Source organism: Vicugna pacos, chromosome 2 (assembly GCF_048564905.1).
Source record: "Vicugna pacos chromosome 2, VicPac4, whole genome shotgun sequence".
Taxonomy (NCBI): Eukaryota; Metazoa; Chordata; class Mammalia; order Artiodactyla; family Camelidae; genus Vicugna; species Vicugna pacos.
Window position 1 is genome coordinate 71,925,838 of NC_132988.1, and position 24,574 is coordinate 71,950,411.

The 24,574-nt window shown below is 37.0% G+C and overlaps 1 protein-coding gene across 14 annotated transcripts; it reads left to right on the forward strand.

Moving 5' to 3' along the window:
* Nucleotides 1–35: 35 nt before the first annotated feature.
* Nucleotides 36–23,397, forward strand: THAP6 (THAP domain containing 6). Of its 14 annotated transcripts, none has more exons than XM_072941498.1 (8): nt 36–125; nt 1,040–1,142; nt 2,328–2,535; nt 5,894–5,987; nt 15,413–15,536; nt 16,173–16,243; nt 22,639–22,781; nt 22,930–23,397. In XM_072941498.1, exons 2-8 carry the CDS (start codon nt 1,063–1,065, stop codon nt 22,957–22,959), a joined length of 750 nt encoding a protein of 249 aa, XP_072797599.1. In that variant the 5' UTR covers nt 36–125; nt 1,040–1,062; the 3' UTR covers nt 22,960–23,397. The 14 variants fall into 14 exon arrangements, 12 of the variants coding, with proteins under 12 accessions (XP_072797599.1, XP_006198316.1, XP_015106671.1 ...); XM_072941505.1 differs by lacking the exon at nt 36–125 and adding an exon at nt 334–414; XM_072941537.1 differs by lacking the exons at nt 36–125; nt 1,040–1,142 and adding an exon at nt 439–979.
* The last annotated feature ends 1,177 nt before the right edge of the window (nt 23,398–24,574 follow it).

Here is a 24,574-nt window from a genome sequence, read left to right on the forward strand (position 1 = left end):
GAACCAAGATGGCGGTGGATCACGTGACCCGGGGCAGCCGGATTTCCGGTTCCCAGGACGACGGGCCGGAAGCGAAGGGAGACGCAATCTCTGTCGTCGGCGTTAGTCGGCTTTCGCTGCTAACGGTAATAACTCTTAGGTTGCTTTTCCTTTTCCTCCATCGCTACCCGCCCACACCCTGGGCGTGGTTCGGGGCGAGGAGAACCGCAGCGGCGCGGAGACGTTCGGTGGTCCCTGGGGAAGGGCCGGCCTCCAGCCGCATCCGCACTTGTGACAGGGCGGCCCCGCCCTCGCCCGGCGGCGGCCGGAGCCTCGAGAATGGGGCGGAGCTCGGCCCTGTCTCCTGTCTCCGAGCGGGTAGCCGCCTCTGCTGGGCGCTCAGGTGCTCTCCATCGCAGTGAACACCTTGCTTAGGTCCCGTTCCCCTTTACTTCCTGTTCATACCTTCAGAATATATATTAACAAGTACTACGTACCAATCACCAGCTACGCCGTGGGGACAAAAGGAAAAAAAACACGCCCCACCATGGCTTCATGAACTCACAGACTGGTAGGGGAGAAAGGTGTTCATCAGAGAATCTCTGAAATAAATGTAGGATTACAGCCTTGAGAAGTGCTAGGAAGAAGTGTGTGTTCCTCAAGAGCTGGTACCAGAGGGGCTCTGACTTAATCTGGGTGTCAAGGAAGGTGTCCTTGGGGAAGCAGCACTTGAGCTGAAGGCTGAGGAGGAGCTAGTGTGACAAGGCCTTGTGGCAGAGAGAACGTCGTGCCTGTAAAATGCAGTGGAAAGGAAACGTTTCAGCCTTTAAAACTGAAATCAGGCGCCTCAGTGCATAGCTAATATGACTTGCCCTATTAAAGAGCCAAACCCAGAGAAAATTTTATGAGCAAAGGTGCAGGTGTTGGAAGAAAATTTTTGCCTTTGGCTTTGTAACGTGATTTCATGTTACCTAAAACGTACTGGAACATACTGGGAAAGGTAAATATTGTCCCCCTAGCTTTGAAGTTACTAACTCTTGCCCTCTTAATTTTCTTTCAGTTCTGTTATGAGTTGCTAAAATCATGGTGAAATGTTGCTCGGCCATTGGATGTGCTTCTCGCTGTTTACCAAATTCCAAGTTAAAAGGACTGACATTTCACGTGTAAGATTTTGCTGCAGTTAAACCAAGTACTTTTGAATGTTAGAAAAAGCAAAAGACAGTTCTCTTTAAATTTTCAAGTTTGAACTTTCGTTCCCAAGTTCTCTTTAAATAACCTTTTTAGTTGAATTGGAAGTGGCAGTGATACTTTTACCCGTTTACAATTTAGTTTGGGAACTTAAGATACTTGACAAGGTATCACCAGCTGATTAACAAAAATATCAAACTCATTTTTGCAAATATTGTTACTTTGCATCTTAACATACCTTCAAAGAAATTCAGTGTTGTTTACATGTAGTTTACAATCTGAATGATCTTTGCCCAATTATATTCTATCCTTTCTATTTAGAAATAGATGAAGCTTATGTTGTAGAGAAAGAAAATGTAAGTTACAAATTCAGTCCAAGTGTTCTTTAGGTGTATTGCAGAGAAATCAAGATGGTCCTAATTTGGTATTTTAGCCATTCTTCTGGCATAGGAAAGAAGGAGCAATAAGATTTAATAATTACTCATTTGCTAAAGGTTCATTTTGTTGCTTTTGTACCACGGACTGTGCTGTGTGCTAGAGAAAGATCTGCTAACTACTTTGCTAGGTTAAGAGAAAATCAAAAATGAGTATGTGTACCCTACCTTGTTCCAAAAAGGATTTGAACCAGCATGGAAAATCGGAAAAGATACAGTTATTGGCCTCCAGATCTCAAAAGGACTAGTGCTGATCTCCAGAACTCCGAACTCTGCAGGTGTTCTCTGCATTCATTCACTAAGCATTTATAGACCCGTTTTCTATAAAATGCTGTACTAAGCAATTTTTTTGATGCTGTCAGAGGAATGAAAGAACAAGTGTCTCTGAGATAAATTCCTCAGATAGGAAAAGGCTCAAGTGATATTCTTTATCACCAAGAAAAACCTTCAATTGTGGATCTTACTATAAAGTGTTAAATATTCTTTGAAATTTTTCTTTTTTATGACATGAGTATAATTTAAACAAGGGCCATCTGCCTGCAGCATGTTTGGTACAAAGATCTGACTGTTAAAACTGAAAGTTATGACAGCATGAATCATGATGGTTTCCTAAATATTCTAGTTCCTGAAAATAGTAACAAACTAAAGAATCAATGTAATCACAGCCTTAATTCAAGTGTATATCAATAGTGTTTAATTCTAAAATATTTTGTGTATTTTTTCTAGATTCCCAACAGATGAAAAGGTCAAAAGAAAATGGGTATTAGCAATGAAAAGACTTGATGTGAATGCTGCAGGCATTTGGGAGCCTAAAAAAGGAGATGTGTTGTGTTCAAGGCACTTTAAGAAGACAGATTTTGACAGAAGTGCTCCAAATATTAAACTGAAACCTGGAGTCATACCTTCTATCTTTGATTCCCCATCTCACTTACAGGTTTGTGATGAGATGCTACTTACCATTACTAATTTTTTGTTTGTTTGTTTTCATATTCTTTTTCATCATAGGTTAATATAAGATTTTGAATATAGTTTCCTGTTCTATACAGTATAAACTTGTTTATTACTTTTTATGATACTATTTAAGAACCTTCATATTTGCTAACATTTTTATTGTTTGCTTATTAATTTGAAGTCCATTCTTCAAGTTTTTAGATGTATAAACTGCTATTTCAGCTTTTGCAAAAAATAATAGGAGTATTTTACCAGTAGCCACTCAGAAACAGCTGTACATTACTAAGGTTTGGTGAAGGGGACTGACCTTAGGAATTGATACAGCTCGAGATTTGTGTCAGAAAATGGAGGAACATAAGAGGGTTGAACTGAAGTTCCAAGTTGGCAGTCCTCTTCACATTAGAGCAGAAGTCTAGAGCAGAGCTTCTAACAGTCCCAAAACATACTTTTAGAGCCACATACATTCAAGCTTAACACCTAGGTAGGACTAAAAGGAAAAAAATCAAAAGAAATAAGGACAGGAGAAGGAAAGGAGAGAAAAGATCAGAAAAAGAAAAGAGAAGGATTAAGTAAACTCTAGTGAATTATCTGTTTTTTCTCAGTGATATTAGTGCCCAGAGTGGGCTGCCTCACCCTCAATATCTCTCTTGACTATGTACCTGAAAGTGTATTTGCTTCCAGACTGATTCCAATGTGGACATTTCAGGGAGAGCCTGTGAGTTCCCACAACAATAGTAATGAACCTCCATTGAAAAGTATCTCCCTCCTGACAGCTGGAAACAAGGGAGTAGTCCAGAAGTGTGCCTACTCCCACGAAGTCTTGGTCACTCTCCGCAGCTGTTCATATTGCAACACGTGCATTATCAAGTAGAGACTGCTTCACTGTTTTCCATGTTAGTAAATGTACAGTATCCTGTACAATTTGCTCTAAGGAGTTTCTTTCCTGTAGCAAGGTGTCATCTATAATATTAAGAGGACCTTAAGAAGTATGAACATAATAAGTGAAATAAACCATAAATTACTTTCAAGAACTCTTTCCTAATAACAAAGATATTTTTCGTTATAGGAAATTAGATGGATACAATCAAAAAAGAAAAATTAACAATAATCACATAATCCAGAGATAATACTCTGATGTCATTTGTTTGTGTATGTTTGTATGTAAAGTCATCTGTGTTATATATTCTTACAAAAATAATTATATTGTATATCCTTTTTTATATATTTCTTCCTTTTTTTAACATTCATATAGTGCTTACTGTGTGCCAGACACTATTCTAAGCACTTTACATATGTATTAACTCATTTAGTCCTCACAACAACATAAGAAATAAATACTATTATTATTCTCATTGACCACTTGAGGAAACTTAGGCACAGAAAGTTGGTATTCCTTCCCCAGGTCACACTGCTGTTAAATGGCAGAGGCTGGATTTGAACCCAGGCATTATGGCTCCAAAGTTCACTCTTATCTACTATTTTCCATGATGTGAAATATTTTTTCACAACAGTGGCTTTCAAACTTTAGTCTACATAAGCATTTTCCAGGGAACTTGTTTAAAATGCAGAATCCTGTGCCTCTCTCCCAAAGAATTTGATTCAGTAAGTTTGGTTTGGAGTCTAGGAATCTGCACTTTTTAACAAGCACCTCACAGGATTGTGTTACAGCTTTATGGATCACATTTTTAAGAGAAACCTACATAGAAAATAAACTTTTTAACTAAACTTCTTATTGAAATATAACATGTGTGTGGAAAAGTGCACACACCCTAAGTGTATAGACCAGTGAATTTTCACGAAGTGAATACACTCATGTAACTCCCCTCAGACCAAGATACAGAATATTACCAGTGACCCAGAAGCTTCCCTCATGCTCCTTCCCAATCACTACAGCCCCAAAGGTAACCACTGGCTTCTACCCTATCAGTTATAGAAATGGAGTCATACGGTAGGTACACTGTACTCTGGCTTCTTCAGCTCAACATTTTGTGCATGTGATTTATCCACATTGTAACATGTGATACTAGTCCATTTATTATCTTTGTGCTATAATATTCCATTGTATAAACAAGATATAATTTCTCCATTCTCCTGTTGGTGAATATTTGGATTGTTTCACTTGGGGCTATTATGAACAGTGCAACTACAAACATTTTTGTCCATGTTTTAATGCACTTACGTACGCATTTCTACAGAGTATGTGTACACTTCTGTTAGAAGTAGATTTGCTTGGTCCTAGGGTTCAGCCTGAGTAGATATTGCCATAGTTTTCCAAAGTGGCTTTGCCAATTTGTAGAACCACCATCAGCTTATAAAAGTTCCTCTACTTCTGAATCCTTGCTAGTACTTGGTGGTGTCATCTTTGCAGAGTGTTTTTAATGACCATATAGCAGTTGATCATATGTATGAACAACAGTTTATTGTAATCAGTCCCCTCTATTGTATATAGGTTGTCATCTTTCACTATTTTAAACATCATTATGATGAACATTATTGTAGTTGAATCTATGTAGATAGCCTTACTTCCTCAAACTGAATTCCTGGAAATAAATTTTGTTGAGTCAAAAATTATACACACTTTAAAGGATTTGGCTTTTGATACAGACCTCCCAAAGGCCCACAGTAATGCTTAAAAGTATCTGTCCACCCTAATCCTTAGTATAAGTTGTGTTTTTAACCTTTGCTAGAATTGATAGGCAAAAATGGCATCTTATTATTTTAATTTATCTTTAAATGTTAGTGAGTTTCTACATTTTTTCATGTGTTTAGTAGACATTTGTATTTCTTCTTTTGTGAATTACTTATTCAGGTCCTCTTTTGTTTTCATCTTTTTCTAAGCTGTTTTGTAACAACACTAGATACTAAGGATTTGAATCATTTAACTGCCATCTATGTTGCAGTTATTTTTTCTTATTTTTAGTTCTAATTATGGGGTTGGTTTGTTTTGTTTTTTGAAATTCAGACTTTTTAAAAGTAGTTCTGTGTTTTCTCTTGTGCTATCTAACTTTAGCCTTCCCCACCTTAAGATTATATAAATATTTCCCATATATTTTTCTGGTTCCTCATGGTTTTCATTCTTACATACCTTTTCAGTACATAGAATTTCATTGTGGTTTATTATATATAAAGGATATAACTGTTTTTCTTAATTAGTTCATTTTTTCATGATTTATAGCCTTCCTCCACTTACTCAGAATTCCATTTTTTATCCTAAAGGCTTTTCTCCACTTGATCTATTCAGATTTTTCCAAAAGAGTGGTATACTATTTTAACTATTATGTAAGGACAATTATGTAAGGACAAAGGTATCTACAATGATTGTTATTAACTATTCTTAACAGGGGAAAAAAGAAAAGCTTCATTGTAGGAAAAACTTCACCCTCAAAACCCTTCCAGTCACAAACCACAATCACCAGCTTGTTGGTGCTTCCTCAGGTACTGAAGAATTCCAGTCCCAATTCACTTTTGTAAGTAAAACTACTTACTGGGCTAGTGTTGATATTTTTAAGATGAACATGTCCTCTCCATTAGGATTAAGCTTTTCATAATCACATTGAACAACGAGGAGATGAGGCTTTTTTAAATATGTAATATTAAAAAATAATATTGCTTCCCAGGGCCATTATAGTTTTATATATTTGCAATAATAATACACAGGTAGTTAATCTTTTCTTATATATTTAGTTCAAAGAGTACTTTCACAAGGCTATTTCAACCATAAAAATGCAATAATTAATTCCTCCCTTTAGATGTCATACTTCCTATATGAAAATATATAATTTAAAAAATAGTTGTTTTTAGGTTTTCTTGAAGAAGAATCATACACATTATCGAGTATTGAAGCTTGCATTTATTTCATTCATCTCATTGCCTTTTCATGTGAGAACCAGACCTGAAATCCAAATCTGTTTTACTATCTTGGTTCCTGTAACTTAATAATAATTCTTGAAATCAGGCAATGTTACTCATTCAACTTTATTCTTTTTCAAAGGTGTTTTGGATATTATAGGTCCTTTGCATTTTTATATGAGTTTTAGAATCACCTTGTAAATTTTTACAAAAATCCTGCTAGAGTTTTGGCTGGGATTGTGTTCAATCTACAGACCCATTTGGGAAGAACTGACATCTTAATAAGACTATTTTTATGTCTTTCAACCCATAGACTCATTATATCTCTTCAATTATTTAAACCTTCTCAGCAGTGTTTTGTAGTTTTCAGTGCACAGGTCTTTCACTTCTTTTGTCAGATTTATCCCTAAGTATTTTGTATATTTGGATGCTATTTTAAATGGTATTGTTTTATTTACTGTTAGTATATGGAAATAAATTGACTTTTCTTTATTGATCTTGTATCTGTCAAACTTGCTAAACTCACATTAATTATCAAAGCTTTTTTGTTGAGGTTATCCGATTTTCTACATAGACAATTATGTTGTCTGTCATTAGAAACAGTTTAAATTCTTCCTTTCTAATATGAATGCCTTTCTTTCATTTCTTTGTTTTGCTTTATTGCACTACCTTGAACTTCCAAGGCTGTGCAGAATAGAAGTACTGAGAACTGATCTTTATGTCTTGGACCTGATATTAGGAGGAAGGCATCAGCTTTTCACCATTAAAGACATTAATATAATATTAAATATGATGTTAACTGTAGGTTTTTCATAAATACCGTTTATCAGATTTAGCAAGTGCCTTTCTCCTTTTTCTTCCAGTTTTATTGAGATATAATTGACTTAAAGAACTATATAAGTTTAAGGTGTACAGTAATGATTTGATTTACATACATCATGAAATGATCATCACAATAAGTTTAGTGGACATCCATCATCTCATATAAAACAAAGTTAAAGAAACAGGAGAAACAAACTTTTTTCTTATAAGAACTCTTAGGATTTACTCTCTTAGCAACTTTCATATATAATATACAGCAGTGTTAATTATATTTATCATGTTGTACACTATATCCCTAGTACTTATTTCTCTTATAACTAGAAGCTTATACTTTTTGACTGCCTTCATCCAGTTCTCCCTCCCCTCATCCCTTGCCTCTGATAATCACAATCTGAACTTTTTTTCTACGAGTTTCTTTGGTTTTTTTTGAACTGTTATTCACCTGTAACACTATGTTAGTTCCTGTTACACAACATAGTGATTCTATATTTTTATATATTTCAAACTGATCACCACAATAAGTCTAGTTATGATATATCACCATACAAAGAAATTACGTAGCTATTGACTATTTTCCCCACATTGTACATTTCATACCCATGATTTGTTTATTTTATAACTGGAAGTTTGTAACTCTTACTCCTTCACCTGTTTCTTCCCTCCTCCTCCCCTCTGGCAACCACCTGTTTGTTCTCTGTATCTATAATTCTCTTTCTGCTTTGTTATGTTTTTTCTTTTTTTTTTTTCTAGATTCCACATATAAGCGAAGTCATACAGTGTTTGTCTTCCTCTGTCTGACTTATCTCACTTAACATAATACCCTCTAGGTCTATCCATGTCGTCACCGGGGAGGTGACTTTCTATTCCTAGTTTGCTGAGAATTTTTATCAGAAAGGAATATCAGTTTTGTCAAGTGCTTTTCCTGTACCTGTTGAGAGATCATAAGGTTTCTATTTTTTAGTTTGTTAATGTGATTAGTTGCATCAATTGATTTTTTTTAATATTAAACCAGCCTTGCATTCTGGAATAAATTCTTCATGATATTATCCCTTATATGTATTGTTGGATTAGATATAACTTTTTGTTGAGAATTTTTTCTTGTATGTGGACATTGGTCTGGAGTTTTCTTTTCTTGGAATGTCTTTGCCTGGTTTCAATATTAGAATAATGCTAATAACATCAAAGAACAAGTTAGAAAGTACTGTGTTCTTTTTCAGTTTTCTGGAATATATTGTATAGAGTTGCAATTATTTTTTCTATAAATATTTGGTAAACTTCCCCAGTAAAGTTATCTGTGACTACAGTTTTCTTTGTGGGAAAGTTTTTTTGGTAGCTTATATCTTCGAAGGGATTTGTCCATTTTATTTCAGTTGTCAAGTTTATTAGCTTAAAATTGTTCAAAACATTTTCTTATTATCCTTTCAATATATGTAGAATCTGTAGTGATACCATCTCTTTCATTTCTGATATCAGTAATTTGTTTCTTTCTCTTTTATTGGTGATCAGTCTGCCTAGAGATATATCAGTTTTATGATCTTGTCTAGAACTAGGTTTCATTGACTTTCTCATTTTTCTTTTTTGTTATTTTTGCTTTCTACTTCACTGATTTCTACTCATCTTTGTTCTTTCCTTCTACTTATTTCAGTAAAATTTGCTCATATTTCTAGTTTCTTAAGCTGACGTCATTGATTTGAAGCCTCTTCCTTTCTGATGTTTGCCATTTAGTGATACTAATTTCTCCCTGTGCTTTAATTCCACAAATTAGATATGTTTTTATTTTCATTTGATTCAAAATATTTCCAGATCCCATTTTGATTTGTTATTTGACCCTTGGGTTATTTAGAAGTGTGCTATATAGTTTCCAAATATTGGGGAATTTCCCAGATATCTTTCTATTATTAATTTCCAACTTAATTCTGTTGTGATCAGCACGAATACACATTGTGTGGCTTGAATGCTTTTAAATTTCTTAAGACTTATAGCTTAGAATATAGTTTATCTTGGCAGATGTTCTACATGCATTTGCAAAAAATGTATATTCCGCTGATGTTAGCTGGAATCTTCAGTTAGGTCAAATGGTTTGATGATGTTCAAGTCTTCAATCTTAATGAGTTTCTGTCTACTTGTTCTGTTATTGAGAGAGAGAGGTGTTCACTCCCCTAGTATACTTCTGGATTTGTTTCATTCTCCTTGCAGTTGTCAGTTTTTGCTTGTTACATTTTGCAGCACTGGCATTAGATGCTAAATATTTAGTATTCTTATGTCTTGATAAAATTAACCCCTTTATTATAAAGAAATGGCCCTTTTTATCCTTGGTAATATTCTTTGCTCTGAAATCTACTTTGTCTGATAGTAATATACCCACTCTAGCTCTCTGTTTATTAGTTATTGTAGTATATCTTTTTCCACCCTTACTTTCAACCTATTTGTCTTTTTATCTTTAAAGTACAAAAATAATACCAATGTGGTATGGGGTTCATAGCATATGTAAAAGTGAAATAAATACATAACAGCATAGCAAAAAAGTTGAAGAGGAGAAATGAAAGTGTACTATGGGAAGATTCTTATACTCTGTGTTAAGTGGAATAGTATCACTTACCACATAGCTTGTGGTAAGTTAAAGACAGATGCTACAGACCCAAAAGCAACTATTAAATAGCTATTAACTATTAAACTGTTAACTATTTAACTATTATATACACAGAGCTGTGGCTAATGAGTGAGAAAAAGGAGATAAATGGAATCAAAAAAAATTCAGTTAATCCAAAAGGAAGCAGAAAAAGAATAAAATGAGAACAAAGAACAAATGGCACAAATAGGAAACAAGTAAGGTGTCAGGTTTAAACCAAACCATATCACATTAAGTAATGTGACATAAAGTAATATAAAGAAATGTGATAATAATCATATTAAGCGTAAAGGGTCTAAATAATCCAATTAAAAGGCAGAAATTATCAGATTATATTAAAAAGAAATCAAGACCCAAAAGTACATGCTTCCTATAAAAAACACACTTTAAAGATAAAAAGACAAATAGGTCTACTTTAATTCTTTACAGTGCTGCTGTACTGGTGATAAATTCTTTTAGCCTTTAAATGTCTGAAAAGTCATTATTTTGTCTTCCTTTTTAAAAGATATTTTCACTAGGTATCAAATTCTAGATTGACAGTGTTGGGGTTTGATTGTTTTTAGATTTTTTAAGATGCTGCTCCACTACATTCTCACACACATTGTTTCTAATCAAAATCTACTATCATGCTTATCTTTATCCTCTGTACCTAACAGTTCTTTTTTTTCTTTGCTTTGCTTTTAAGAATTTTTCTTTTCTAGTTGTTTTGAAGAATTTGATTTTGGTGTGTCCCACTTTAGTTTTCTTCATGTTTCTTGTGCTTAGGATTTGCTGAGCTTCTTTATCTGTGGGTTTATAGTTTTCATAAAACTTGGAAAATTTTTGGCCATGATTTGTTCAAATACTTCTTTCTGCCTCAACTTTTCTTCCTTCCCCTTTGGGGAGTCTAGTTACATGTATACTAGGCTGTCTGAAGTTGTCACCTCCCACTGATGCTCTATTAATTATTCTGTTTTTTTTTAATACTCCCTTTTCTCTCTGTAGTCCTGTCTAGATAGTTCCTGTTGCTATATCTTCACCTTCACTAATCTTTTTTTCTGAAATGTCTAATTTGCCATTAAGTCTCTACAAATATTTTTCACCTCACACATTGTAATTTTAATCTCTAGATGTTCTACTTTATTCTTTTTTATGTCTTTCATGTCTCTACTTAACTTTTTAACATATATAATGCAGTTTTAATAACTTTCTTAATTCCCTTGTTTGCTATGTCTAATATTTCCTAGTTCTGGATTGGTTTCTATTGATTGGTTTATCTCTTATTAAGGCTCATTTTTTCCTGCTGCTTTGCATGCCTGGTAAATTCTGTGTGCCACACACTGTGGATTTTACTTTGCTGGATATTTTTGTATCCTGTATTCTTGAGCTTTGTTCTGGGGTAGTTAAGTTATTTGGAGGCAGTTTGATCCTTTCAGGTTTTGCTTTGTTAGGCAGACTAGAACAGTGCTCAGCCTTGGACTATTTGTTCTCCACTCCTGAGGCAATATCCTTTTGTATACTCCACTCAGTGCCCCATGATTCTGGTCTGGCTGGTGGGAGAGGTGTCTGTTCCCTGTGAGCTCAGGGCACTCCTGATCTTTTCTGGTCACTCTCCCTCAGCCGTGAGCAGTTTCCTACACACATGCTCTGATCTGACTCAGAGGAATACTTGAAGGGGAGCCTCTGAAGAGCTCCAGGTTCTCTCTCTGTGCAGCTCTTTCCTTTCTAGTACTTTGTCCTGTGAACTGTAGCCACCTTGGTCTCCCTGGGTGCTTTGCACTTTCTCGTTGGCTCAGTTTACCAAGCTCTGCCTGGGTTTCCTCTCCTTGCACTGAGGCCTGGAACTCTATCAGGGCAGTAAGCTGAGCGATCATAGGGCTCATCTCTTTGTTTCCCATCTCTCTGTGATCTCTGCTTTCCTTGTCTGATGTCCATTATCTTCAAAACTTATTTTTATGTCTTTTGACCATGTGTTGGTTTTTGTTTAGATAAGAGTCAATCCAGTCTCTGTTATTTCATCTTGGCTGGAAGCAAAGTTCTCTTAACTAATTTTAATGTTTAGTAACAGGTTTTCAAAATTATTCTATGGTACATTTATAAGATATGTCAGTGTTGTCTTCCTTATTTTCAAATGAATATATATATATATGTGTGTGTATGTATATGTGTGTGTGTGTGTGTGTGTGTATACACACTCAGCAAATGTAAACATAACCATAAAAAGTATTGAAAGCTTGTTATCTCTTTAAAACTCCAAGACTAGAGGCCCATCTAAATCCCCTAACACCCAGCCTGAGGACCTGCTTCAGTGTCCCTTTCCTTTCATTCCCATAGAAAGTGAAATATTTATCAAAATAAAGCAATTCAGTTAAAAGTTTTAAAGTAAGTTTGTTTGACAGGTAATACTTAAGCTCAGCAGCCTTACACTTAGGGACTGAAAGCTGTGTAGTCATTGCAAGGGCCATGGTGTTCATAAGCAGATACCTACCTGCAGATGAGACGGGATTCCCATCCACAGGATTCTGTCCTTCTCATGTGGGCCTGGCCTGAGGCACCTGGAATACTGCTTCTACCCACTCCTCTTCCTTTGTTCTTTAAACCCTAGTATCACCAACTTAAAGATCTTCTCTAAGCATAGTAAGTGGAGAAACTGTGGAGGCCTACTTATAATCTTTTATCTACTTGTCTGTTTGGTTTAATAACTTGATGTTTATGTTTTTAGGAACATAGTTACAGTGTAATGGACAGTCCAAAGAAACTTAAGCATAAATTAGATCATGTGATCAGCGAGCTAGAGGATACCAAGAAAAGTCTGCGGAACGTTTTAGACCGAGAAAAACGTTTCCAAAAATCATTGAGGAAGACAATCAGGGAATTAAAGGATGAGTGTCTCATCAGCCAAGAAACAGCAAATAGACTGGAAGCTTTCTGTTGGGAGTATTATCAGGAAAACATAGAACAAGACTGTATTTCATGAAATGATTTTATGTTATGTTCTACCTGAAATTGACATTGGTACAGCTTTTTAGAAAATAATTCTCATTTACCATCATTAAATAATATCCATCATTTGGAGTGATTCTTTGGATCCTCTGCAGCATTATACATTAGAGTTATTATCCAAAGACTTCTTTTTTGAAGATGTGCAGAAATTTGTGCTAGTTGTCATGTTTTTGTGTGACTTGTGATAATTATGTTTTTACAGACCTACACTAGTGCTAGATCGCCATTGTAAGATGTTAAAGGATCAAGAAAATTCTGTAGGACTAAGGAGATGGTATCAAATCAGCCACATTAAGCTGTAGTAGTAAGAACTGGATACTTAAGCAACATCAGATTTTTGGCTAAGTTGAATTGTACTTTAAATGTATTTTACTATAAAGCAGAATTCATTTATAACACATGCCCATCTTGGATCCAATCCAAGGTGCTTCTGTTATCAATAATACCAAAAGATCTTTTTACAAGGCATCCCATAGTACTGACCTTGAGAACAGCATATGGTGCAGATCTTTTGGCTTTTAAAGTTGTTCAGAGCCAAATTAAGAAGATCCATGGTGAGGTCTCTGTTTTTCGGTACAGTACATCATTTCTGCTCACTAGGAGTACTTTGATGTAAACCAGCATAGCTTTAACAGATTTTTAAGGAGGGTCATAAATATGATTTTTAAATGGTTAGTTACTCTGACAGTTTTTCTGAACATTTTGTTTCATGACTATTATTTCATCATAGAGGTGTAAATGCCAGTAGTAGCTAATACTTTTAATGTTGTTTCATATTTTATAGAAAGCAGTATTACTAACATTTTTAAAAATATAAAATATAGAAGAACCCATTAAAAATAATAATGTGGTTCTTCTAGTTAAAGTAGGAATTGGAGAAAGGATTGTAATACTTCCCTTTAATTAGGAGGGTAGATTACTATCCAAGAGTTTTTATTTAGAGAAATAGATAAGTAAAACAGCAATTTTAGAATAGCTTCTTACTGAATTTCCAAAAGAATATCTCTTAGTTATTTTCTGATTGATCCAGGTGTCAGAAGGTTTTAGGTCATTAAGTTTTTTCCTAACTTCTTAGCAAAAACAACTGAAATTACTAAATTAACTGTCATGAACACTGTGGATTAGAATTAAAAATTACTAGCCCAAAGCCAAATTCTACTTTGAAGCACATGTACATATATGGCCTTCATTCACACATCTATACTATAATAGTTAGAACTTGAATATCAATTATTTCAATGTGTTAACTAGAAATGAACTGCATTTTGTGCTAAAATATTCATTGTAATTTTATTTGTGTTATATTAATATCGGTAAAGATAAGGTCACTTGAATTTTTTATATTTAAGAAGTTTCTCTTTTAGCTCATGTCATATTTTTATGTAAGATTCCAAACCTTCCCTCTGGTATTTTACCCACATTTGAGAGATTAGCATTATGCTAAGAAGAAATCACTGATGTTCTATCTTTTTGCTACCTTAAAAAAAAGCTCATTTGCTACCCATTATTTATTTTAGTTATTTAATTTTGAATTCATAATGGACACTCTAATGGGGAGTTTGTGTATGATCTTAGTTTTATGGAGATTCTTTGATAGAGATGGAGAATGACCCTCACTCTATTTTTGAGCAAAAAAATTAAAAGTCAGTGGACAGGGAAGAAAAGTAAGAAGATCGATCCAAACACAGTATGTCCAAATCCTAGCCCTTTACTGGCTGCTTAGACTAAATCAAGCCCAGAAGACCTTTCCAAGAGTAAATCCCCAGTTTCTGCCACTATCAACACAGGTGCGACAGTCACTTTTACTACTTGTGTTCACAGTGAACTCAGCTCTTGTCCCCTTTCTCGTTAGTCTTAGTACCATTGAGAGAGAGAGCTGTGGGCAAAGTATTGGTATCATCAAGGACCTGGAGCTACCCATTTGCCCTTTATTTTTATGAAGAAATGATTACCAGTAGAAACCTGACATAAGAAATAGGGTCTTCCCCAGCTGCCACCCAAACAAATACCTGAACACAGTATATACCTCAGCCCACTGTTCCCAGAGATTCCAGCTTAGCCTAAGGAAGAACTGTTCTGTGCAGAGCAAAACCAGTCATCCCCCATCCAGAGGTTCCTCAAGCAGCCAAGGCCAACCTAAGGGTTGCAGTTTGCGTTAAGGCTTGGAATAGCCTCTGGGTCCTAAAACAAACCAGGCCACCAGTTCAACCTCAGCATCAAATCAGGTATGAAGGACTTGTCATGGCGTTTTTCTCCATGTGAACTTTGAATCTCTGGAAATAGACTTTGCTAAAGATAATCACAATTATACCATAGTCTTTAATTTGAGAAAAGATGAAATGTATTAATATATATTTAGTTTTAATAAAAAGATAAAATTATTATAGAAATAATTGAGCAGTGAAGAATCCATTATGTATTTGAAAAATAAAGTATTTTTTCCAGTAATGTGCTCTATGTGGTTTTTATACATTCAGTTATTCAATAAAATGAGCAGAGAAAAATCAAGAGTATGTATACAGTGGTTTTGCTTTAATTCATTCCACATTTTTTCCTCCACCAATAACTGATATCATAGAGTCTGCTAGGTTAGATGACCCAAGTGGCAGACCTGATTCCACTACAGTGTGGACCTGCTATGGACCTCTTTCCTGCTTTTGGCCTCACGCAGAACTAGCAGCCTTCATGTCACCAGTATATAGGTGAGAGCAGTACCCTCAGGTGTGAAATATGCTGCCTTCAGAACCCAGAAAGGCTTAATAGGCATTGTGCCTCCTTATTCGTAGTGGGAGATGCAAGTTGTACTAATTTGTCTGTTATTTCAGAGGGGATGTCCTAACATGCCCTCATCACTCGATACTCCTCCCCCCAAATTTTACTGATGTGGCAGACCCCTGAATTTCATGGTTTTTGTCTCAGCCTCTGGAGCACATGTACTTCATCAAGGCCTCAAATTTACTTACTAGCCACATCTTGCTCATCCCGTTCAATTAACATAATCCGTCAATATAGTGAACAGTGATTTTTCTGTAGAATGTTTATCTGGTCTAGGTCTATTTTAGTTACAACAGAAGCAAGAGAGTTACAACATAACTTAGGCTGTTCACATCGCTTTTTGCTCTTTCCGTGTGAATGTGAACTGTTTCTGACCTGTTCTTTTTAGGCGGGTGGAAAAGCACGCACCCACCTGATCAGTGGTCACATACCACGTGCCCATAGCCTCATCAATTGGCTCTGGCAAGATACCACATCTGGCACACAGCTGTAGTCAGGGCTACTACTGGGCTGAATTTGCCTTAGTCCACTGTCATCCTGCAGCAACTGTCTAAATTTTGCAGGAACCAGACTGGAGAATTAAATGGAGATACGATGGGGGCCACTGCTCGTACAACCTGGAAGTTCTGTAAAGGTAGCACCTTAGCCAACCCCACAGAAAAATCTGAAGCCAGGGGTGTGTGAAGAGAGGAATTAACGTAGCAGGCCTGTAAGTCTCTAAAGATAGAGACCGCTATCTTTAGAAAGTCCTGCTTACAAGTTTGGCTCTTGGCTGGCATCTGGGAATTTGGATTTCAGGAGGATTCCCACCATTTCCTAACTAGTAAGAGGGGCTCTCTGTGCCTTAACAATTTGTAGAAACAATGTGGTTTATGCTGAACATCTGCTCTCCTTCTGGGAGTCTGGAATTTGGGAACATCTTAGGCAAAGAGTGCCTACGTAACCAGCCCCCAGTAAAACCTTGGGCCCTGAATCTTTAATGAGATTTCCTGGTAGACAGCATTTCGTATGTGTTGTCACAATTCCATGCTGGCTGAAGGGGGCTCCTGGAGGCTTTCACCTGTTTACCTCCAGACTTTGCACATGTCCTATTTCCCTTTACTGATTTTGCTTTATCTTTGTATTGTTTTGCGACAATCCTAGCCATGTAGCAATGAGTACAGCTATATGCTGAATTCTATGAGTCCTCCTAGTGACTTATCAAACCTGGGGGTGCTCTTGGGGACTCCCAACACAGACGGTCTTCTAAAATCGCCCTGAGCTGGGGCAAAGAATCTGAGCCTTTCATCAGTCATTGGATGTGGGCAGCCCCAGAAAGAGGGAATGCCGTTAGGCAAGGCAGTTCACTTCAACTGAGGCAGTATCTGAAGAGGGCTGTGAGCTTAGGGCTGTCACTCCCAGCAGCTGGAGGAATAAGTCCTTCCTTTGTTCCTGAAGGGGGTTCTGGGTGTTACATCAAGAGTGTCCACTGCTTCCTTGCACTCTCTCTGGCGCTCACTCTTCTTCATTTTGCTTTAACCCACAGTTATTCTAGAATGCTCTCATTAATGGTCAAATTAGTGACACATCAACCAACACCACAGTAAAACTGTTCTATCAAGTTCCTCTAGTTATGAAAATATGAATTCTTCAAAGATAGTTCTGTTGCATGTAGGGGACTTCTTATGGTTTGTAATATTTGGTACCATTTACATTAGATTCAACATAGTCTAGGTAAAGATAGGAAACTGGAGATGGGCTGATACATAAGGTAATAAATAAGTAAATAAACAAAAGCTCAAGTACAACAGTACAATCAATAGAAATAGAATCTGGACAGAGATTTGTGGGTCATCAGTGTAAGTACCTAGCTGGATTCCAGTGTTTGAAAGAGATAATATATAAACTTATATTCATAAATATATATAGTTGTACATCTGAAATTAATATAATGCTGTATATCAATTATACCTCAGTTAAAAATTATATAAATTTATCATGTAATATACATATCTTCCAAACAGTGGAACCCACCGAGTACCTACACCAATGACTCACAACTCTATGCCCAAACTCCATTTCTATTGATTGTATACTCTTGACATTTTTCAGATACAGCCCCCTCCCTACACCATCTCCAGGACCATTGCCTTGGTTTAAGCCCTTTTTCTTAACCTTGATTACTGCAACAGACTCCTTGGTTTCCCTGTCTCCAGTCTGCCTCCAGGAAGGTTTCTCTAAAATGCGTATGTCAATAATCACATTAAACAAAAATTACCTAAACGCCCCAATTAAAAGACAGAATTGTGAGACTGGTTAGGAAAGGAAGACTCAACTATAAGCTGTGTTCAAGCAGTGACTTTAAATACAAAGATACAACAGGTTAAAATAAAAGGCCTTTAGAGATGTGCTCAGGAGAAACAACGGTGCCCATGCTCCCACATCCCTCTCCTTCCTCCCGGCTCTACTTCTGATCATGGAATACTGCCTGATGCAAAGGAGGAGTCAGAAGAAGAAAATGTTAGATCAGGACCAGGAAACCCAGGAGCAGAAGACAGATACAATTTTTAATCTAAGAACCACCTGGGGGTGGAGAGTGAGCACTAGTAACAGCAGTTTAAGAGGAAATGCTGAGAATTTAGCACATCCAACCATTTCACATGTATTTTTCAAGTTCCAGGAACTGTTATGCCAGGAAATGTGCTAGGCACTAGAGAACCAACAAAGAAAAGACCAGTTCCTGCCCTCAGAGAGCTTAGAGACTAGCAAGAAGTTCCAAAAGCCATAATCCAGGGATACCAAGGAGTACACTTCAGGAGGATGGGTTGCCTGATGCCTTTTTCCTCACTGTGCATGGCTTTATTAGTAGATACACATGCTCAGTAGAATTCACACCACATCATCAAGTTTGTGTGTCTGTCTCATTCATTTAATATTTATCTTAGGCAAGTGAAGTTTATAGATGAGCATATTTAATGTAATCACCCATGACATGTGCTTTCAAAGCCTCATAAGCTATTTTGAGGGGTACAAAAATGATGTGGGCATTCACAGCCTACAGGAACACACATGTACATAACACAAACACATAGAAGTGGACAAGGTGGCAGGACTGTGGCAATTAAAGTAGGTGACTATAAAATTAACAGGGCCTCAGAGTTCCAAAATGGAACTTAAGTGTGTCAATGTGGGCACTTTTAAGGCTCTGTCCCAGGACCTGGATTCTGTCAGCACCCTCCTCAGATGTCAAAGTAGGAGACCAGACCAACCAAAGAGAACTAAACAGACCTAGGTCCAAGTCCCAAGCCTGCCAGTTTATTACATATGGGACCTGGGCCAAGTTACTGAACCTCTCTGAGTATTTACAAAGTAGACAATGATACTTTCCTCACCCTATTGTGGTAAGGATTGTATTTAATTGTGTGTAAAACATAGACCATACAGTGAGCTTTCCATGTATTTTTTTTCTCTCTAATTAGAAAAGATACATGCACCCCAATGCTCATAGCAGCACTGTTTACAATAGCCGAGGCATGGAAGCAACCTAAATGTCCACGAATGGATAAAGAAGATATGATACATACATACAATGAAATACTACTCAGCCATAAAAAAACAATGAAATAATGCCATTTGCAACAACATGGATGAACCTAGAAGTTGTCATATTAAGTGAAGTAAGTCAGAAATAGAAAGACAAATATCATATGATATCACTTATATGTAGAACCTAAAAAAATATACAAGTGAACTTATTTGCAAAATAGAAGGAGACTCACAGACATAGAAAACAAACATGGTTACCAAAGGGGAAAGTGGGGAGGGATAAACTGAGAGTTTGGGGTTAGCAGATACAAACTACTATATACAGAATAGATAAACAACAAGGTCCTACTGTATAGCATGGGGAACTGCATTCAATATTCTGTTATAAACCATAATGGAAAAGAATATGAAAAAGAATGTATATACAACTGAATCACTTTGCTGTACACCGGAAACTAACACAACATTGTAAATCAACTATACTTCAATTAAAACTTTTAAAAATATACACATAAGGTTTTTCTTTCTTTAAATCCCTGGCAGGAGCATGAGAGAAGAAGACAAGAACAGGAAGGGCACAAGGCAAGATGGGAAAACGCACTTGATGGGCTGTATAGCAGCACAGGCAACAGTGGCCAGGCGCGCTACTTGTGCCTTAAATAAACCTTCCCTCTCTGTGGCATCTCAAAAGCAGGCAAGGAACACTGTCCCACTGAAAGAGGGAATTCTACTTCATCACATCTTCCTATGTCAACCCTAAAAGGTCATTTAATCTATCTTAGATATGTCTCATTCACTCACTTGTTTTTTACATTCCACTTCATCAAGCACCACGGACAGTGCTGCTCACGATGTGGTTCAGAGACCAGTGTAGAAGTTAAGGAGCTTGCCCCAGGATGGAAATCAACTACAGCACCGAGCACACTATTTAATTTATTTATCATTTTTTCATAGCAAGATTTTCTCCATGAATGAAACAATGTGTTGATTTACATTCTAGAATGAGCGACTTATTCTCGACTTGCTACTTTGGGTAGCACTGTCTCAGAGTTATCAAGTCATTTACTAAACAGCCTTGGAATTAACCTTAGCTCCATGGTTTGTGGTCAGTTGACAGCAAAGGAGTCCCCGACAGATTTGTGTCAGATAATAAATTTCCCAAATCCTGGTGGTAGAGCTTGCACAGTTGAAAAATAACATCACCTCTGACTCAGTGAATGTGGGCCTCATGCTTTCTGAAAAACAGAAGGGTTTTATTAAACAAAGGTAGTGAAGCATATGGGCTGTGCAAGATGCTAACCACAAATCCTGGGATGAGCCCCTTGTGGAGACAGGCATCAGCTGCAGACTTGCCAGCCAGGTGTACTCAACATGCAATTTCACAAAAAATGAAGGGTACTGGTGCTTGTGAAAGAAGGAGACTATAATGCTACGAAGTGTTGCCAGGCTGTACAGCTGAAGGAACTTACCTCTGAAATCCAAAGGATTTAAAACAATATTTTGGCTACCACTCTTACTAGGACACTTGTGGGTGGGTCTTAAGAGTAGGAAACGCCTTATTGAGATGTCCATTTCACCTTTGCTTGGCCATCCCATTTTCTGGACATATTTTGTTAAAAAGGTAAGGAATAGTTTTAGCTAGCAATGAAATGTGACTATCCAAAGGATCAAGGAGGTGGGGTACAGCTCTGTGGTAGAGCATGAGCTTAGCATGTGTGAGGTCCTGGGTTCAATCCCCAGTACTTCCATTAAAAATAATAATAATAATAAAATTAAGGAATCAAACTCACCAAGGCCCCATAGGGAACAGAAAATTTTAGAGTGAAATGAAAATGTATTCTATAATTTAAATCTAAAACCAGGTCTAGCAAGTTATTTTTACTTTTCTTTGTTTGTCTGTTTGTTTGTTTTATTGAAGTATAGTCAGTTTACAATGCTGTGTCAATTTCTGGTGTACAGCATAATAGTTCAGTCATACATATACATTAATTTGTTTTCATATTCTTTTTCATTATAGGTTACTACAAGATATTAAATATAGTTCCCTGTGCTATACAGTATAAACTTGTTTATCTATTTTGTATATAATACTTAGTATCTGCAAATCTCGAACTCCCAATTTATCCCTTTCCATCCACTCCCACCCTGTAACCATAAGTTTGTTTCCTATGTCTGTGAGTCTGTTTCTGTTTCATAAATGAGTTCATTTGTCTTTTTTTAGATTCCACACATAAATGGTATCATATGGTATTTTTCTTTCTCTTTCTGGTTTACTTCACTTAGAATGACATTCTCCAGGTCCATCCATGTTGCTGCAAATGGCATTATTTTATTATTTTTTATGGCTGAGTAGTATTCCATTGTATAAATATACCACAACTTCTTTATCCAGTCATCTGACATTGGACATTTAGATTGCTTCCATGTCTTGGCTATTGTAAATCGTGCTTCTATGAACATCGGGGTGCATGTATCTTTTCTAATTAAATCCAGCAATCCCACTCCTGGATATATGCCCAGGAGTGAGATTGCTGGATCATATGCGAAGTCTATTTTCAGCCTTTCAGCAAGTTATTTTCAAATGTACCTTATGGCAGAGGCACTCTGCATGTGCCCAAAGAGAACTATAGGAGGATTGTTTGTAAGAGCAGAAAATGGGAAGCAACCCAAATTCCATCAAGTAGTGAATTGATAAAACTATGGAGCACCCATATAAGGCAGCAGTAAGCAAGAATTCAAAAAAAAAAAGGAGTTGATTATATGTATTGGGACAGAAAGAAAAGACACATTTTAAGTGAAAAGAAATAATTAAGAAGGCAACTAGAAACATTATCCCTTTCATATAAAAAAAATTTAAAGCCGCCTACAAAATTTCTGAATGTGTGTGTGTAAATATATAGAAAAAGGAATGGAAGGATATATGGCAAACTGTTAAAAAGTGGTTTGTTCTAGAGAGGGGAGCATATACTTTGTGTGTGGAGTGGGGGCAGAGGGAGGGAGAGAGAAGAGGCAGGCAGGGAGGGAGGGAGAGAAAATGAAAAATTTAACAGCATTCTACACATTTAAATCAAAACCGTGTCATTTCTGAAAAACTAGGAGTTGCTTGTTACTATGTCCCTCATCATCTCCTGGAGACATTGGCTAAGGTTGGATCCAAGTCTTAAATTACTACCACTTCCTGTAACTCCTGCACATTTCAAAGAACTCTCTCAAACCCCTGAGAGCTTAACTACTGAGATTTACAGAAACCACTGTCTGGGTAGGTACAGTTAAAAGATTTTAGTTAGCTTGCCTGTGACTCTTCCCCTGGCAGAACCCTGAAGAAAACCCCCTTTATCCCCATCTGAGAACCTTCCCATTCAGCTTTCCAACTGACTCAGTGCCTCAGAGAACTGAAAAACAGGACTTCAAAGTACTGATACTGAGAAGTATTGCATACTCTGCTGGAACTTTTCCCAATTTTCATAAATCCTCATATTCTGCCTTTTCTTTGTTTTGTTTCAGATATCCAGGTTCTAGAAGAAATGTTTGTTGGAGACAGAACGTTACCTTTTAGTAGTAACGATAGCAAACATTTACAAGGTGCCAATCTCCATCGAAAGTGCTTAGATGTTATTAACTCATTTAAATTCCCCACAAAATGTGAGGTAGGTACTATTATTATTCTTCTTTTAGAGACAAGGAAAATAAACCGAGAAAAGTTGAATAACTTGCCCATAGTCTCACAGCTCATCTAATGATATATATTCTCATCATTATGTATAATGATGTCTCTTGAAATATCTTTTTGTAAAGAGAGGCGGTATTGTCAACTCCAATCTATAACACCAGACCTAGCACTTTCGAGTCCCTTGGTGCTGAATTGCAGTTGAACATTCACAACATCCGAAGGCCAGACTTCAGTCATTCCATTCAGAGGCTCCAGCTGGGGTGGTGAAAAGCTGAAGGATAACGTGTGAACTCACCTTGTGTCTGAAGCTGGGGAAAGCCCATAGTTACTCATCACCGCAATCTGGATCTGTCTGATGCTACCGACAAGGATAAGCAAGGCGGCTGAGCACTCAGGGTGAAGTCACGTCACCGCATCCATAGCCAAGACATTCAGGTCTCCACAGCTTCCACCTGCCCAGGAGTCTGTCTAGTCACTCAGTTTCTCTCGGCTCTCAAGAAGAATGCATGGAATGATAATAAGATGGGTCTTAATCTCTGCAAATGCCTTACCCAACCCAATTGTGATAGATAAAGATGCCTTTAAATGCATAACTGGAACTGAAGTAATTTTCTACTCCCTGTCTACATCTATAGTTTGTAATCAAATACAAAAATCTAAAAGTTTATAGCTCTTCCTTCTACTTAGAAAGTAACACTAGGCTTAAAATGGAATCTTCATTCTCTATGTGATTTGTTACTATAAGACTGTGTTGGTTCTATTTTACAATCAGTTTAAGAAAACATGCAGTACACTGTGAGTGGCTTCAGGTATAGCTGGATCCAGGGGTTCAAATGATGTCATCAGAATCTGACATCTCTCCACCCCATTTTACTGAGCAAACTCTCCCTTCATATAGGTATGTCTCTTCCCAACTTTAAGTCCAAAGGCAAAATGTGTGCCTCTTTTCTAGTCACTTATACAAAAATCCCAAGGCTAGTTTTGACTGGGCCTGGTTTGCTTGGCTTGAGTCAAATGCCCACCCCTAAGCCAATCACTGTGCCCACAGAAATGCTATGCTATGCTATGATTGGCAGGTGTAGGTTGCAGACAATCCTGGAGCCAGGAGTGTAGGGTTGGTTCCCCCGAGGGAACTCAGAGTAAGCAGACAAACTGAGGTGGTTGCAGGGTGGGGCAAGCAAAAATAATGGCAACAGAGCACAGTGTGGTCTCTGAGAGGTGCAGTAGTGGGGATATAGCTTCAGAGTGAAGATTTTTGTGTCAATAAATCTCTTTATGCACATTTGTCTGCTGGATAAGGGGGGAAGGTATGGTAGTATTTTGGTCCTTGGTATGATTGTGATAGATAAAGATGCCTTTAAATGCATAATTTGGTTCATTAGGAAACATACAGAATCACTCTTTCATTATATTTGGCCCAGAAATTAGATTCTGTTCCTGATCTTGTGAGCTGGTTCTCTAGCTCACTGGGGACCAGATTCATTCGTAGTCATCCATCCCTATACTTATGCACTCTCACAGTCCAGAAGAATCTTCTAGGAGTCTGCCACATGGGCAGCACTGGAAGTCACCTTCAATCAGTGACACCCTGGAAGGTGAATCTCCTAAGCAGTGTCCCACCCTCCCTCTCCCTGTGGGCAGTCACTGTTCCCACCAGTTTGTGAAGTAGGTCGGTGGGACTCTGACGTTTCTGAGAGAATAAAACAAAAATTTATACAGTGTGATCTTCTTAAAAAAATTTTTTATAAGATTTCAAACAAAAGTGGATAG